The sequence below is a fragment of the Aythya ferina genome (assembly GCF_964211825.1).
Source record: "Aythya ferina genome assembly, chromosome: 11".
Classification (NCBI taxonomy): Eukaryota; Metazoa; Chordata; class Aves; order Anseriformes; family Anatidae; genus Aythya; species Aythya ferina.
In genome coordinates this window covers 20,697,917-20,716,120 of record NC_140307.1, presented here as the reverse complement: position 1 = coordinate 20,716,120, position 18,204 = coordinate 20,697,917, and the positions used below count along the sequence as shown (strand labels likewise).

Genomic DNA, 18,204 nt, shown 5'->3' with positions numbered 1-18,204 from the left:
TTTGGTTGCTAAAAAAAAAAACAATGAAAACAGATAGGAAAGAGTACAGCTGGGTGAGCACAATAGATTTTAAGCATTTTACTGACACACAGTTACCCACTCAGAGGCAAATGGAAACTGCCACTGTCCCCAGGGACTTCCTAGTGATGGCAGTTGAAGCTCAGCCTCCTGTCTTTCCACTGGGACAAGCAGTGAGCACCACGAGTGACCCCGTTGACAGCTTCATTCGTGGGCTGGCAGCCCAGCCTGAGTGACTGCAAGGGTGCAGACAAGCCCCAGGAAGGCCTGTGGTGACAGGTCCTGCTAGGTGGGGTCCTCACCCTGAACAACAGTGCTGCCTTCCTGGCCACAAGGTCACACACATTTTTTTTATTTTTTTATTATTATTTTTATTTTTTTTTTTACCTATCTGCCATCCTCTAACATCAAGAGCCTGCTTTGCTGGGGGGCGCATTAACCTCTATAGATAGCTGGGTGGGTTGTTTTACTGTTTGATGTGACAGGTAAAGATGAGGGTTGCAGAAGATGACCTTAGTCTAGTGACAGTGAACAATTTCAGAACAGCCTCCCCCCCCAGACACCTGTAGTCCAAAACCAGCTCTTTGGTCTACTTTGGGGTATATTTTTTTCTTGTGGGATTGTTTCTTGGCCCAAGTCCTTCTAAGATTGCTTTTCACGAGATAACACCAAACCCCTTCCCCCTGAAAAGGGTCAATTACCTCTGCTTCATTTGCAGTTTCATTAGTGCTTCTGCGCTTCCTTCCTCTCTTGGGATAGCCATTGATTTTACATTCATAGCAAGCTTCTGGAGAGAGAGAGTTGTCATCTACTTCTCCACTGAGTGAAAGTTCTTGCCCTTGACCTTTGCCTAGCCCCACTCCAGAAACACAGTGTCTGAGGAAGGAAGAAATCCAAAATTAATTATAGTGAGAGACATATCTTATCAAAAGCTAAATTTGGGGACTGCGAATGCAAATAATAAGCAATTATGTTGCACTCATTTCCCAGAAAAATTTTCTGCTGAATTCAACAGGCAAAAATCTCAATGAATCACAGTGCAACTGCCTCTTTGATTTCAAGACTCTGTCTCCAAGAGGCTTTGCCTAAGAGAGACCTGCCAATATTAAACAGCTTTAAAAACTCAGGTTTAGGCTCTGAGAAGTTCTTAGTTATTTCTGTCACCCAACCTGAAACACATTAAAACAGACCAATTTTCAGAAAGTGCTGAAAAATCTGAGAATTGGGGTCTTCCAGGCCAACTGAGTATCCCAAACTTTGAGTCACCTCTAAAATTTAAGCCACAGTCTTTCTGCATTTGAGTGCTTGGTCCTACATGATGCACAGCCCTAACACTCCCACTGGGGCAAGTGAAAATTGGTTTCCTTGATAAGGGAAACATTTATTTAAAAAATAATTAATATGGAACACAGATAAGAATATGGAACATGCAGGAATATAAGAGCATACAAAATTGTTGTTCCAATCAGTAGGTGAAACCTCCTGTATAATATCATTTGTCTTTGGATTTGGAGGGGGATGGGGTGGGCTTGTTTGTTTTTAAAGAGACAAGTGTACACCACAAATCATGGTGAGAGGTGTGAGCTTCCAAGGGGCAAGCTCAGGTAGCTTGTCTAGCTGCTGGGCTACGTAGGAGAGAGGTGAAAACAGTAGTTTAAAAGAGATTATTGAACTTTGTAATTGTGAGAAATTTCCTTAAACACTAAACCCATACAGCTCCCTTCTCTCTGTTAGCTCTCCCCTCCCCCATCTCTAAAACAGGCAGGTGGATCCGTCTCCTGAACACCTCCACGACCTTGTCGACCTTTCAGTGGTGACAACCCGCTGGTTCTGCTGCGCCACACCACAGAGAAGGGAGAGAGTTATGTCTCCTTTATGTCTGTTAGGTTAAAATGAGAATCCCTTACCCTTGTCCTATTCTGAAGTAACCAGGTGGACATCCACAGACATAGCCACCTTCAGTATTTGAACAACCATAACTGCATGGGGCTTGTGCAGAACCGCATTCATTGATATCTTGGCAACCTCCACTAAACTGTTCATACTGAAATCCGGTAGGGCACATACATTTATAGCTTCCCAAAGTATTGTGGCAAGATGCTCCTCCACAAATGTGTGCACTGAGACATTCATTTTCATCTGGAAAGGAAGCAGAACATACTATGTTAACTGTTTCTCAGGCCCAGCCCAAGCTACCCCTTCAGAAAGGCTGTGCTCGACTTGCTAAACCTGCTGCCCCGTGAGATGTGCAGAAAGGAAGGGAGGACAGGGCTCGGCCTCACCCTGACTACAGCCACACAACCCAACAGCTGGGCTGCTCTAGATGCGTCATGCCACGTCTGCTGGTGCTGAGTGGAGAAGCAGAGGAGGGAACTTTTTTGTTCCAGAAACAATTGAGAAGGATAAAACATTGTACAGGTGACACTCTGGTCTAGTAATCACATGCTGATAATTCTATTTAGCATTAAAGGGAAGAGTAGGGAATTGGGCTCTGACACCTTTTCCAGGCACTGAAAATCCCTCCCTACATGCAGTTAAGTACAGGTGAAGTGCAGGAACTAGTAGTAAAGTAAAAATAAAAGCAGCTGAAGATACAAAGGACTGCCACAGTGAGACAACACTTTTCCAAACTTTCCAAGTGTGGCACTGTAGGAGTTTGAGGTCAGCTCAGGCTTGCTTACTGTAAATGGATGATTTGTTAAATGCAGTTGGTCTGAATGTTTTCTCTGATGTGGCAAAATCGCTTTGAAATGTTCTGAATGCTATTGTTCTCCATTTTCTGTGATAAAGCAACTGCACATGCTTGTGTGCGTGTACACATGCATAAGAAATGTCATCTGGACACTGCATAGATAAAAACATCAAGCCCAGAGCAGCATTTCTGACCTGAGCATCCACATGAGACGGAAGTACTAATTCAGAGCATCATTGTCTCTTCCCAAACAATGTGGCTGTTCTTTCTTTGTTTAAAAGCAGTGCCTTTACTTTTTGCAGTGTGATTACAGAACTGCCTGAGCAGAGAATGCAGTCACACACAGCACGAGGCATGGGAGGAACCAAAGCATTCTTCAGTGATTATCTAAGTCTGTGTTGCAGCAACATCAGAAGTCCCTGAATACTTTATTAAATAAATTTAAAGAGACACAAACTGTTTGCAGAAGTGGGATTGCCAAGTAATAGGAAAGAAGTGTCACAGAAAAACCTATTACATGAATTTTTCCCCTGTGATATGCGCAGGAGATCTTGATAAGTATTTTAAGCACATATAATTACAGATGTTATGATTTGAACATGTGGAAAACTCAATATATTGCAACCTGGGGCTGCATTCTGTATCACCAAAGCCCAGAGGAGCTTTGACATTAAGGTAGAGTGATGTCTCAATATCATACCTAACACAGCTGAATCCATGGCAATGAAGCACACCATAAGCACTTGTTTGTGCCAGAGTGTTGCTGCACCAAAAGACATACTCTACAACAGCTGGAGTGTGGACACTACCAACTCTAGTTCCAGTATTTTGGGTGACCGGTGGAAGAAAAAAAACATGTAAAAAGGAAAAAAAAAATGTACAGGAGCCTTGGACTCTGTGCTAGCTGTGCCATCAGGTGCCAGCCTTCCTCTCTGGTGCTCTGTGCTCCAACACATGCAGCTCTGTCACGCTCAGCTCCAGCAGGAAGGAGAGGTGCCATGAGCACACAAGGAAACCAAACCTCTTGCCCTACAATGCTGGGTTTCTGCCTGGACTACCCTGTGTCCAAGAAGGTGGAAGTACTAGCCAAGTCTGTCCCCATTTGTGGCACCCAACCTAACTTTCCCTAGTGAAGTCTGGTGATTAGTATTTGTTGCACAAAGGTTGAAGCCCTTCTGTCTTTGCATTTTGAAACCGATAATCCTTGTATGAAATCTAAACAGTAGTCAATAGTCTCAAAAAACAGAATAAAAGCGTGGGCCTGGTCTGGAAACCAGGCTGGAAATACACGTAGTTAAATGCTGTCACCCAAGAAGACGTCGAAACAGCAAAGATGACTTGCAAAACTAAAAAGCTGCACTTTTTCACATTCCACAATGTCCTCCAACAGTCAGAATCAGTAGTACTAAAAATGCAGGTTCTTTATTACAGGCTTATTTGATATTTTTTTTTCTCATGACAATTATTAGATTCTAATTTGACCCTAAGCTCTGCTAATTTAATTATTATTCAAGGCCACCCTATGTTTGTACTCCCCGCTTGTTCTTTTGTATGTAATAGGCATTAAGTGCTGGAGCACAAGCAAGCAAACATCACAGCAAGGGCTGCATAAAATGTCAGGAATTTTGGTAAGCATAATGAGAAGCAGAGACCTCCCTAGAGCACCACAGTGCTAACAAGCTACGGCATTTTTATGTTTCTGAAAGCAAAGAAAGCCAAACAAAGAGTTACAGAGCTCTTTGTTCTCAAAGAGGTCAAACACATCTCCAGCTACCTACATAAGATGAACTTGTATGAGGCCCATTCAATGTCCTACTGCCCTTCACATGCTGCTAACAAAGGTAACATGCATTTCTATGTATGAATTTTAAAAAGTGACTTGCCAACACATTGGTTCCATTGGTAATGCTGGAGATATCCTTGCGGACAGCTACACCTGTATCCTCCAATTATATTTTGGCAGCCATGCTGACACCGGTGGTTTCCATCACATTCATCAACATCTAAAAAGGTGAGATACATTCTGAATTATGGGAGAAAAGCTCAAATTATTCTATATTTGAAAAGTATGTTACAAATAATTGTGTATATGTATAGGTATATTCAAGGATCTTCCAAAAACCCTGACCAGCACACGAACTCACTTCAGGCCTTTCAGGTTTGGGTTTGTAGCTCCACATCAAGTAAATTAGGGCAGAAAACCACCCAAAGATTAAATACAGCCACAATTTTCATAGCTACTGCATTCTGCTGTTGAGCAGAGAGAAGAAAGCCATTTGTATGTGAGACCAACAAGGCCTTCCTAAGGGTCCTAATCTCCACAGCAAAGAATTCCTTGCTTTTCCCTCAGCAAACCCAGGAATCCCAGGATATCTTTTTTCAAAGCAAACAAAACCCTGTTCCTGTAAAAGGCTCGAGGGACCCAGAGAAATATAGCCACCAGCCCTTGAACTCTTCTCAGCAGGTCACCTTGGAGATGCAAGACTTCCTGTCCTTGGTGAGCCCCTCAGAAATCCAGGCAGGATTCAACAGAAGTTCACTGAACTTATGGTTCTTAAACTAAAACATTCCAGACTAAATTGAAGTCTCCTCAGAAGATATCAGCTCTCTAGCATCCTGCAATATATCTATTTATTCAGGCCCATTAGGGGAAATTGTTATAAACTTGGATACCCCACCCTCTCTTCAGTCTGCACATGCTTACCCTGTAGGTTTTGGTGCTTACTCTGTATGTCCCTCCTTGGATAATAGTAGGATAAAAGAAGATGAAGGAAAACAAGACAAGATCAAGTTAAATGTGTTGTACCTACCTTCACAGCTAAGCCCAGTTTGATCTAGTGAGAAGCCACGTTGACATTCACAAACAAAACTTCCTGGTGTATTCTGGCAAATACCCTTCGCCCCACACAGGTTGATTTCAGTAGCACATTCATTATTATCTGAAGGAAAACAAAGCCTAAATGTTACTTTGACATGAGGCATTTCCACGGACCTAAGGTGTAACTATTTAAAGGAGGACTATAGAAACAAATGTTTCATGCTTATTTTTTAAAGGAGCCTCAACGTGATGTCTAATGTGGGCCTGCAATTAACTACAGGAAAAGAACTGATTTTTAATTTTTATTGCTCCTTGGGTAAGAAAGGGTAAGGCAAAAATTACAAATCAGTGGTCTTACTGTCTAGTTCTCCCACAAGTGCAAAATTCAAAGACATGGTTTAAGAAAACAAAGGAAGGTAGGGAGGACCTCCACCTCTGTTCTGTGGGCCTGGGATCAGAATCTGGCCTGTTTCCATTTGGTTTCCCAGGAAGCTTATTTCGTCTTCTTGCTACTTTGCTTCTGGAATAAGAAACAGTAAGAAATCCCAAATCTGTGTCTACATTCTCACATCACTTACCAATGCAGGCTGTATGGTGCTGAGTGAATCCAGGAGGACATTTACAAGTAAAACCCCCAATAGTGTTGACACAAAGGAACTGGCAGTTGTGCTGCTTTGTAGCACATTCATCAAGATCTAAAAAACAAGCAAATATCTTTCATTTATGTTCCCTGGCAAGGATGTGACAGTTCAGTTGGACTTAGAAGAGATTGCAAATAAATAAAGTATCAAATAAAGGCTTTTGAATCCACACCTCACTTTTCAAGCTGGCTTCCAGTACCTCTTACGCGGAACCCCACATGTTATGATGGGATTTCAGAGCTATGCTAATATTTGCGATAATGCAGGACTACAGACACCACTCTCATCTGCCTGAAAGGTGCTATTATATGTTAAATGCCTGCTCTAGATACAGTCAACAAATGCAAAGTCACAGTCTTGATCAAAAGCAGTGGCAGATTGCAAAATGATTGCACAAAAGTATTGCACTGAAGCCTGCTATAACTCCAAAAGAAATATTTAAATACTAATGACAAAGTATACTGTCATTTCCCACGCCAAGTTTAGAATTGCTGCTCAAACTTGTGTGGTTTCAGTCAGAGCTTTGGTAACAAGATACAGAAATAAATTAAAATATAATGAGCATTTCAAAATCTCTCCTGCAACATTGTCCCCTATTCAGCCTGCTGCAGAGGTGGTTGGTTAAAACTCTGTTGATGCTAGACAATGCACTGCAAACCACATCCATCTTTGAACTGCAGATCATTAGAATTATTATAATTAGCAGTCATAAAGATATATTTATCATTGAAAAACATGGCTTAAATCAATATGCTTACCAACATAAGACCAATCATTTATATCATTGGTTCAGAAGTCTTTAAAGACTGACTACTACCAAACTGCAAAATGCCTGTGGTTCCAATGTTCATCCAAGTTAACAAAAAGTACCTGAAACACCAGCTCCATTCTGCACAAGCTATTTACACTATTTATTTTTTTTTGGATTGGTATGAATTTCTGCAGGTTTTGTGTTTTTTTTTTTTTGTTTTTTATATACCTTTGCAGCTTCTCCCATCTTCTTGAAGGATGTACCCTTTTGGACATGAACACTGGAAGCTCCCCTCTGTGTTTTTGCAGATGAAATTGCAAGGTTTGGGGGACTCGTTACATTCATTCAGGTCTGAAATAAGCAAAAACATATCTCCACTGTGACAAACAACATTCATGATGCTTTTTGAAATGCTCCAAACCTCATAAGGAAAGACATTTTAATTTCCTCATTTTTTCAAAGTTTTTGTATTTCCTTCCACAAGCCATGCCTTGTATATAAACTTTATATGTATACAGCATAATAAATTTTATATACATACCGCATAATGAAAAACCCACCTATGCAAAGAGTGCCAGTTATGTCTGTAGTGTAGCCCAGGTTGCAATGACAACGGTAAGATCCCCTTTCATTAATGCATTCCCCATTACGGCAGACATCATGAATAACCTTGCACTCATCAATATCTGCAGTTAAATGAAGGTTAGTTCACAAGAGAACACCATGAAGAGCTGATTTTGTAAAGTTTGTAAAGTTCTAGTAGATTCTTGCAATCTGACATAAAAAAGTCCCTACATTAAAAAAAAAAAAAAAAAAAAAAACACAAAAAAAACACAACACATAAAATAATGAAATATTGCCCAGATTAAGGAGAAATATTAAGTAGAAAAATATGGAATGGATCATTAATCTAACTTTCAAGCACAATGAACAAGTTTTAAGTGTAAGTAAAACAACTGGAATTGATCTACATTAGCCTCCGTAAATCAAACATCACTTTACTTACATGTACACAAGTAGTTCTTAATCTGTACCTACAGCACAAACAAATGTGAGCATGCAAATTCCCATTTGAGTGTGTGTCAATCAATGTTTAACTATGCAAAAAGCAAGATTTTCTAACATACTACTCAATAAATTGCATAAGACGGTGTTTAATAGGTAAATTGGTACCTGCTCCATTAGACATATATCCTCGACCATGAGGACAAAGCTTCTTAAAGGCCACAGTGCCTGGGAAGGGGCAGACCTCGCAGTTTGGCCCCCAGCCTCGGCCACCATCACAGCAGCATTCAGACTTGGTGACAGAGTTCCTGTTGCTTGATCCGATTTGACACATACTTTGTAAGACTTCAGTGAAGCAGTAGCCTTCCCTGTTGTCTGGAAGACAAATTATGCATCACAGAGAATACTAATGGTGATGACCTCCATAGGGTCATGAGATATTAGGAATTTAGTTAGAAATATAAAAGAAAGGGCATACTTCACCCTGGGACTGTGGAACTGAGAGTGAAAAACTACCAGCAGTAAGAAAGAGAGCACGATGTCTAAGGGAAACAAAGAAGACAGGAAATTTAGCAAAAGGTGGAAGACAAGTTACATTATGCTCATAAAAAGATACACTTCAGTTTGATCCCAGACAAGAAGGGCTGGCTGAAAATCAGAACTAAAGAAAAGGCAGAGCAATTCCAAGCTGACTGACACCACCGAACAGTCAGCTTGCACAGCAAGCCAACCCAACCTGACTAATCAAAGCAGTTAGCAAGTGAACAAAGAAGTTGCAAGAGGACACCTACTTAAAAAGGCCCCTTCTAGAAGGAATGTAAATTGAAACACAGGTTTATTAACTGTTACATTTCTAAGTATAAGCTCCTGAGTACTTCCACAAAATGTAGTAACTCATTAAGCTGTGAAACAGCCTCAACCAATGGTCGCCTCTGAGTGCCAAAAAAAAACACCTTACAACCACAGATAAAGTGACTCCCAGAAAACAGAATTTCTGCAATCGAAGTGATTGTTCATAAGGGTGTTACTGTTAGACTTACCAAGGCATTCTTTCTGGCTGTCACTGACGCTGAATCCCTCATTGCATTCACATCTGTAACCTCCCACTGTGTTTACACACCGGCCATTCTCACAGATCCCAAGTTTGGTCTGACATTCATTCTCATCTGTGTTTTCAAAATGATATGAGAAAAATCATGTCTATTACTGGATTGAAGCAGGTTATAGAAGTTTACATGGAGTTTTTAAGCTGGGCATTCTGCATTGTTAAACTTGCATAAATATTTTTTTTAAAATAAAAATTCTCTTTATTTAATTTTCAGAGGAAAAAGAGCTGACCAGCTCACAACGTTATATATTTTGTTACTAAATTTTCTCTGCAACATACTTCTCACTGGTTTTCAAAACTGTTCCCAGTTATAGCTGTACTTCTTAATGCTATCCAAAGTTTTAAACTAATTCAGGATCTACACTCATTTACAGAGATAAACAAGCTCACAGCAGTAAGTAGGAAATCCAAATTTCCTACTTACTGCCCAGATGTGTGAACACCTGAACAGTAAAGGGACACATATGGCACTGGTGGATCCACTACGCAATCCACTACTGGTGGATCCACTACGCAAGTAGTTTCATAATTCTTCTCTTGGGTTCTTTAATACTTTGTTAAATCCAAAATCATCTGCTCTGCTGAGGAACTGTCTGTATCAAGAGCTTCAATGCTTCACACTTACCTACACAGCCTTCCCCATCTGGTCTGCGCTGATAACCTGGTCCACAGATACACATATAGGTACCTATTAGGTTTTTGCACTCCATCTGTTTTGAGTCACAGTCATGAATGCCTTCTTCACACTCATCCTGATCTAAAACACAAGGTTTAGACATTATAGTATAAATAGATGCTCCTGAAAATTCACAATAGTAAATACTGACTTTGGAATTTTAATTCTAATCAAATTCTACACACACTTTTATTATGCAAAACTATATACAAGATGTAGTACAGACCAAATTCAGTTCTCCCACATGCCCTTTTTACTGGGGCAAGACAAATCCATATCATCTGAAGTGACCTCACTTTATGTAGATGTATAAGATTTCAGGCAGGATAGGGCTGATACAATCAACTGTGTAATGCAAACTGCAAGCCATAGAACTTCATCCCAAATTCCTTCTGACTTAGTTAGTTCCTGAGATTAAAACTCTGTACCACTACTGCAGTGAGTCAGGGCCCTACCCCTGCAGGAACTTAAAATCATTATCTTGTAACTGTGAGAATCTGGTAGGAGTTTTACCTCTGCACATTCTCCGGTCTTCTCGCAGAACGTACCCCGCAGGGCACTTGCACTCATAGGATCCGTAAGTGTTCACACAGCGGAAAGCACAGAGCAGAGGGTTCTGAATGCACTCGTTGACATCTAGATTCAGAGCAGCAAAGGCCACATGAAGTGAAAACATGCTTTTGCAATATGCAGCAGACTTGAACATGTAGGCTTTATTTATCGGCAATACCACAGAACTCCGTTTAGCAAGGGCTAAATTTTAATTGTTGAGGACCCACATTTCTACTCATTTCTGTAGAGAAGCAGGCACCAGACATGCTAGGATGTTTAAAAGATACCTGAAGTTTCAATATCTTCAATAGCAAGCAGCCTATAGAAATAATTTCCAGATCTATGCTGCCAAAATACCATCTAACTTAAAATTGCATCTTTTCTGCTTCTAGGCTCAATTTTTATGACTGGTTATTTTTAAATTCTAGATTCACTATTTCAAATTCTTCATACACTGAATTCCATAAAACAATATTCTCACTAGAAACATGATTTTGAAGTGCATTTACATATGCTCTGGGCTACTAATTACTGCTACATAACAATGTTTATGCACTTGCTAACTCCTCCTCTGCAATTTGAGCTTTGAACCAAGTTCCACAGGGAAGTGAATGAAGCTCTAACTGTATATAAAACTAACATGAGCTGACATAAAGATAGAAGCGTTCTTTTGTATGAGCTTGCAAACAACTAGATTGTGGCAGATAATTTAAGAACAGCTGTGTCAGGTCAGATGACAGTGTCAGAATGTCCTAGGACATTCTTCTCTCTGACTATAATGGGAGGGGAAGAGTATTGAAAATAAAACTCATACCATGTATGCAGAGATCTTTCCCCTGATACAGCCTCCCAGTTTAAGGACTTCCACAGCCAAAATCCACATCCATACTATCAAGTTTAATTTCCATTGATGGATTACCACACAAATTTGTGCAAACTCTTTCAGGATCAATTTATACTTGAGGCTTCACTAATGCTCTGCAGCAGAGTTCCACTACTTAAATAAGTACTATGCATACAAAAATGTTTTCTTTGGTTTGTCTAACATGTTCCTTCTAGTTCTGGTACCTTCACCAGTTGTGGCTTTATAAATATAAATCATTTAATCATATTTACCACACTGAAATATTCTAGTCTAACTAATTTTCTGTGTGCTCCTTCTATAACCCTGATCTTCCTTATTCCTCCCTTCTTTGTGCACTTTCACTTTTTTATGTCTGAAATGAGAGACCAAAGTACAAAAAATATTCAATGTAGGGGTACCATAGTAATTTTATATGGTACTGTGTTTACACTGTCTGTTTGCTCCCTTTCTTTCCTTAAAAACAAACAAACAACAACAACAAACAAGCAGTCCATTTTCTACTTTCACTTTTGCTTAACATTTCAGAAGTCACTGACAGTCTCTCTTTACTCAAGGGCCACCTGGGAGGTGAGCAAAACCCATAGAAACAGTAAACAGCATTTCTGGGGACTGTTCTGGAGAGACCATACTCCCAGATGCTCCCTTCTGGGCGGTCGTTTAGTAGATAACACCTGAAAGCCTGTTCACCCAATCTCCAATAAGAAAAAGGTTCAGTTCAAGGTGAGTACGGGAAGGAGGAACTTGCTTTCCCTTTTCAGATAAAGACACATTGCTCCAAATGGCTGTATTTTACTTTTTAAGCTGCTTTACTCTCGTCAGTTGTTTCTGAAATCAGGAAACTGTTTCAGCACACAACTGCAATGACTGTCCTTAACATGTAGGAGTCTCACCTTCACACGTCATCATTGGTCCAGGCTCAAATCCATCAACACAGGTGCATTCAAAACCTCCCACTACATTCCTGCAAGTTCCATTTCCGCACGGATTTCCAACAGCACATTCATCAGTATCTGCAAGCAATTAAATCAAGGCAAGAATACACAGTTATTCTCAAGTATAAGGTATAAAACTCTATGTCATCAATATGCAACCAAAAAAAAATAATACAAAATCCAAGAACTCACTTAAGTTACTGCATTACAGTCACAGAATTCTGTCATAATTTGAGAACACTGGAGGTTTTCTTGGCCAAACCCCCATCCAGTGGAAGACCTACTTGGAACAGGTTGCACAGCCCCTGCCTAGTCAGGTTTTGAACATCAGCAGGGATGGAAACTCTATGTTAGAATAATGTATCTCCGTTATGTCTTTAATGCTTAACAACTCAGCAGATTCTTTAAAATGGAAGATGAACCAGCTGTACTTACCCACACATTGAGTTTCCTGTAGGATGTAACCATATGGACATTCACAGCGGAAAGACCCATCTGTGTTGATACACTGCCCAAATTTACAGTTATCTGGATCAAGGCACTCATCCACATCTGAACCAGAAATACAAACAACACATTAAGAGCAGTTTACTTCATGTGGTTTTAGACTTCTCCCAAAGAACAATGTTGTTTTGGCAAGAAATATTCCTGAGATCACAACAAAAATACAAATATTTGAATTTTGATTTACTAGGATGAGAGCAAAGAATTCAACTTACAGGCTGGCTTTCAGAGTACAAAAAAGAAATTCATTCTAAACATCATATAAAAAAATTGTCTGGGGAGGAAAGGCATAGGGAGAGGAGTACATATGAAAAATAGTGGTCATCCACTGCTCCTTAAATGAAAATTTTTGCCAGGGAGGCTGAAATGTGTTGGGTGAGAACAGAATGTACTGATGGCATTTGGGAAACTGTGGTTTGTACTTCTGGGGCCTCTGAACAGGCTACCCATATTCTTTAAGAAAAGGCAGGTATGCTATGTGATCCATTCTCTAGATTCACAGAATCTAGAATCATTCACAGAAGTTTCCTAGTAAATTTCACACAGAATCACAGAATCACAGAATTTTCTAGGTTGGAAGAGACCTCAAGGTCATCGAGTCCAACCTCCAACCTAACGCTAACAGCCCTCCACTAAACCATATCCCAAATTTGCTCAGCTTAAATTAAAAAGCCAAAGGTTTTTTAACTCTAGTTAAAAAAAAAAAAAAAAAAAAAAGTTAAAAGTTAAATTTCTGACATAGGACATATTCAGGCTTGAATTTAAAATTAGTATAAATAAATGAGAAGAATTATAGAAGTTTCCAAAATTTGTGTATTTGGAAATAGTTGCAGAGATGTTATTCTCAATTTAAACTGAGAATGGATTTTGGGTATAAAATGTCATATTGATACAACAGCATTAGCAGTTCAGGCACTTACCCAGTCTTGCATCACCAGGTCCAACAAGGATGCCTATTCCAAATGGACAAATCTGTCTGAATGCCTCTGTGCAATGGAAAGAAAAAAAAAAAAGTTCAAAGCACATGATAAATTCTGTCTTGGAGATCAGCATTAGCCATAAGCTATGCAATCACTCATACCAAGTCATCCTTCTCATGGTCAGATCCAGAAATTTAGTATGTACAATTTAAAATGCATAATTTACTTTAGTCTTATATTAATGTGAAAACTGTATGCTTACTTTACATTCCACCTGATCTCCAGTATGTATATATGTAAAATTCTGTGAATAATCAGCATCGTTCAACTTGCTTTAAGGAGTAAAGTAACGCAATATTTCCACTTTAAAAGTATCAATAACAGTGACTGCATTCATTTTTATTGTAAATTGAAGACTTCCTACATTTTCTGAACAAAATACAATCTCATTTGTAGTCACTAGTTAGTAGCAATAGTCTTTTTTATAAGTAGGCTAAGAGTATAATTTCTGGGTTCAGCTTAGAGTGAAGTTACCACCCAGTTTCTAAATCCACAAGGTTTTCTGTGCAGTTTTTGAAGATTTAAAGATGATGTAAATCTTTAGAGAATGAGTTGTTCCCAATTTTTTTGTTGCATATGGCATGTAGTTCCTTACCTATGCAAATCGCCTAATATATTCTGGGCCTTACAGTAAACAAGAAATCATACATTTCCACTCTTTTGGACCAAATTACAATGAGGATTTTGTAATCACAAAGGCTCTTCAGATTCATAAACTACTTTTGGGCCAGACATGCACACACACAAAAAAAACCAACAAGTCTTTCAAATTGAAACTAGCTTTCTACCTCTCTTCTCTAAACTGTATCTTCAGCAGATGGATGGACACATGCCTGTAATTCAAATCATCTCAATACACTGCTGAGCATCTATTCACTACTAACCATGCTCAGAACTCTTCATAAGATACAACTTTTATTTGAAATTGCAGTAGGCTGCAAAGAGGCAGTAAAAAAAAAGTTCAGCAGTAAAATCCAATCTTAGCCACAACAGATGTTATATTTTCTTTCGTTGAAATACATTAGCATACTGTTGCTGAGGTTGAACAAAACTGAGCTAAAATTGTGCTGAGCACACTTGCGCTGAAAATAACAAAGTGACTGGCATGCTGTTGCTCTCTGATTGGGAAACTTATCCCTGTGCTACTCAAAACCCACCTACTGCCCAAGCCTTCAGAAAGAGACTTGTCTATATGCTTGAGTTTACTAGCCTGTATAAGATGGCATGCAGTGGAGAACACGTAAAGATAACAACCAAGTACTTATTTAAAAACAAAACAAAACAAAACAATGGAAACACAACTAATTCCAGTGTCCACAATATGTCAAGACATAAATTTCCCTCACTCTGATATGTTAATACCATTTCTCTTTCAAAAGATAAGAAAAATGCCCTTGATCTCGTCATTTGAGAGCAGCCTGGACTGCAAAAAACGTTATGTGCTGACACTTCAAGGAAATGTTGTGATGTATATCATGCTTTTCCAGCTGACTGGTTCAAATGCTCCTGGGGCAACTGAATTAGATTTGCACAGGCATTATGCCTAGAAGGAGTATTGCAACTGGCACATTTGTTTTCTCTTTTCTTCTCTTGGTTTTTGTGTGGATTGTCTGCAAAACATCTACATGACATATTAATGAAATGAACTGTATTAATGTATTCCTGAAACTAGTAATGCTGTTAACCGCATTTGTCAGTATGAATTAAAGTGCGTTCAGCAAATTGCACTACGATGGTACAAAGGCCTGTTGAGTTGTTTGACGCTTAGTTACTCACAGTCTTACAGAGGATACTCACAAAAGAAAGTATTTCTTTAGCAACAGTCCAGGAAGGCTTTCCTTCATAAGGGCCTCCGTTTTGTCATTCTCTGCTATTTTTGCAAGTCATTCACATTGAAAAGATTGCCAAACAGATTTTTTTTTTTTTTTTTAAATAATAACATGAAGTCACAAAATTTAACATGGTGGTTCAGATGAGGAGCTAATTCTATTGTGTTTTTTGTTTGTTTGTTTGTATTGTTTGTTTGTAATTTAGATTTCATCTTTATGGCACCCCTTCCTGTACTTGTAATTAGATGAATTCCATTTGCATCTTGCAGGTATTTCCACATACAGCCTCCTACCTTCCTACTGCAGTATGTGACACCTCCAGAGCAAAATACTCACCAACTAATTATACTAACAAACCTATAAGGAAACATGGAATATGGTTGAGAGATGCTTTTTGAGACCTCAAAGGCATCTACTTTAGAGATAGCAATGGCAACCTCTGGAAAAATATTTTTCTTAATTCCTTCTTATAAGAATCACAATCTTCTTTCAGTTCTGAAAGTCTATCATGATACTAAGGTCACCTAGTCAACAACACACCATCTGCTTCCTCTGGGCAGAGTTCACAGGGATCTCCCCACCCTTGTCCTTTCAAGGCACAGCAACACTCTTGTTTGGAGTGGTTTCGGGACTTCGGCACAGAACATTTTCCATCTTCAAATTTGGTAAAGCAGTAACTCACTCTCAGATCTGCATAGAGAAAAAGTTGTTAGTCTAACTTTGGCAGTTTTCACTTAGAGAAGTTAGTTGCAAAATTACATGAGGTCTCCCTACAGCCCCCCCAGCAAAGCACCCAAATTCCATCTGATTTTAAAAAGGACCATTATTGCCTCTGACAGGAGAGGCTCTGATGGGAACGCTCTGATGAGGGAGAGACTCCTTCCATCCCAGTAAAGGAAAGCTATGGGATAGAGTGTCCTATCTCAGTCAGGGAAAAGGAAAAGATTTTCTCATATTTCCAGCAGAGATGAAAGGGCTGTACTCCCTTCCTATCTTCACTCCTTTTTGTAAAAAACAAACATTGACTTATTTATATTTCATTATGAGTAAGAATCACTTAAGTCAAAAGATTTGAGTAAACTTGCAATGATAATGCTGTGTAGTATTAAACTGAGGGGCAATGTACAATAGTGCTTTCTGTTATAATTCTTCCCAGAGGTACATGGAACAAAGAAAACTGGCCCTGTGGCACTACATTTTACTGCTTTAAGCTGGGTAACAAGGATGCTGGAGTAGGGCTGAGATCAGAGACCACAAGCATCCAGCAGGCAGAAAGCTGGCAGCTCCCTGGCTTGGCAGGGGAACAGCAACAGGCCAATTGTGGAAGCAGCTGCTCATCCAGTTTTCTGGCTGCAGCATCAATGCTGGGCAATGTCCAGACTTTACAAAACTCCTAGGTAATGGGAAGTTTTAAACAAAAGTTTGTTTTGCCCGAGATACTTGAAAAAAACAGTCTTCTTCAGTGGATGGGGAAAAACACAGTTCTTAAGGTTTGTTCACACAAGTATGCATTTTCCTCTAATATTCCATGTGAAACAATGGTTGGCTTTTATAAAGAAGAAGATAAAGCTGCATACTTTTTTTGTGATTTTGTTTCTTGTTGTGTTTTTGTTTTTTAGTGTTTTTCCCTACCTGGAGAGAACAATAACCTCAGGGTAAAGAAATCTCATTTATACAAGCTACAAAAACACAGCTAAAACAGCCATGCTACTTTCTTGAAGTTGAGGCAAGTAACTATGCCAAACTGCATGGTGGTTTGGAGACCTGGATGAATGTTTACTGCAGGTTCCACAGATTCATTTAGCCCATTGTGAAGTGAAGAACTCACTATGGTGTCAATAAGCATCACCATTATGTGCCAAGCATAACTACAGAGGTCCTTATAGAGGTCTTACTCATCAGCAGTTACCGATGTGCACACTGTGTATGGGACATTTAATGATATATCTATTTAATAATTTCCAAAGTATTTAAAATAACTCACTCCCTAATTTGCTGTGCTTATTCTTTATCCACAGAATAAACTAACCTGTGGCTTTTCATTACTAGATGTTCAGTTCTCAGCATTTGACCTGTCTCAGTGCCTCTGAACAGTGTATGTACTAATGCCTGAAGCCAAAAGGAGCTTCAGACTTTTTTAAGTAGATGGGTGCTTATCAGCCATGCCACACCACCTGCAAATGTTTTCCATCTTTTTTCCATCCACACATTTGCGTAGAGGAATAGTGTATAACAAATGCTATATAGAATTTGATAAGTGCTAAGAACAGCCTTATTCCTGGAAATGCTGTTTGTAGCACTGCACTGCAGTAGTCTCCCATGTTCATGCTTCTACACCATGTCAAACATGTCACAGTCTATACAGAATCTAGGTAGCCTCAACATTTCTTCCAGGGGTGCAAGAAAGGGCTACAGGGCAACATAATTTTCTCACTTAACCTGGTGCATTTAACATAATCTTCACCTCTTTTATTGAAATGTTCTCTTTGATGACAAACAGATGTTAGAGCAAGACAGAACCTGGCCACAGCTGAAGAATTACCATGTTTTTCTTGTGAAAAACATTGTTTGAGTCCAGAGTCTCCTTATTATATTAGAAACAGGCAGCTAACAAGGCTTTTATAAAACAGAAAACAAATTCTGAAATGCCAAAAAAAAAGAATAAAATTACCTTGGCATCGCCTTCCTGTGGAAGACAACACAAAACCTTCTGGACACAAGCATTTGAAACTGCCTGGTGTGTTGCTGCATGTGCCCAGGGCACAAATTTCTGGCTGTTCTACACACTCATCAATATCTGTAAGAAAAGTAATTACAGAGATGAGAAATAAAA

At 39.3% G+C, this 18,204-nt stretch overlaps 1 protein-coding gene across 4 annotated transcripts in view; it reads right to left on the bottom strand.

The window, feature by feature from the left end:
* The window catches only part of FBN1 (fibrillin 1), a 158,435-nt gene that overhangs the window by 2,397 nt on the left and 137,834 nt on the right, over nucleotides 1-18,204 (bottom strand). For all 4 annotated transcript variants that reach the window (XM_084532053.1, XM_084532055.1, XM_084532054.1 and 1 more), the window contains 16 exons: nucleotides 18,043-18,168; nucleotides 15,912-16,061; nucleotides 13,483-13,548; nucleotides 12,494-12,610; nucleotides 12,017-12,136; nucleotides 10,223-10,345; nucleotides 9,659-9,790; nucleotides 8,966-9,091; nucleotides 8,094-8,300; nucleotides 7,481-7,606; nucleotides 7,149-7,271; nucleotides 6,107-6,223; nucleotides 5,521-5,649; nucleotides 4,594-4,713; nucleotides 1,926-2,157; nucleotides 720-894 (listed from right to left, as the gene is read on the bottom strand). In XM_084532053.1, coding sequence (XP_084388179.1) covers nucleotides 720-894; nucleotides 1,926-2,157; nucleotides 4,594-4,713; nucleotides 5,521-5,649; nucleotides 6,107-6,223; nucleotides 7,149-7,271; nucleotides 7,481-7,606; nucleotides 8,094-8,300; nucleotides 8,966-9,091; nucleotides 9,659-9,790; nucleotides 10,223-10,345; nucleotides 12,017-12,136; nucleotides 12,494-12,610; nucleotides 13,483-13,548; nucleotides 15,912-16,061; nucleotides 18,043-18,168 — 2,189 coding nt within the window. The remainder of the gene's footprint in view (nucleotides 1-719; nucleotides 895-1,925; nucleotides 2,158-4,593; nucleotides 4,714-5,520; nucleotides 5,650-6,106; nucleotides 6,224-7,148; nucleotides 7,272-7,480; nucleotides 7,607-8,093; nucleotides 8,301-8,965; nucleotides 9,092-9,658; nucleotides 9,791-10,222; nucleotides 10,346-12,016; nucleotides 12,137-12,493; nucleotides 12,611-13,482; nucleotides 13,549-15,911; nucleotides 16,062-18,042; nucleotides 18,169-18,204) is intronic.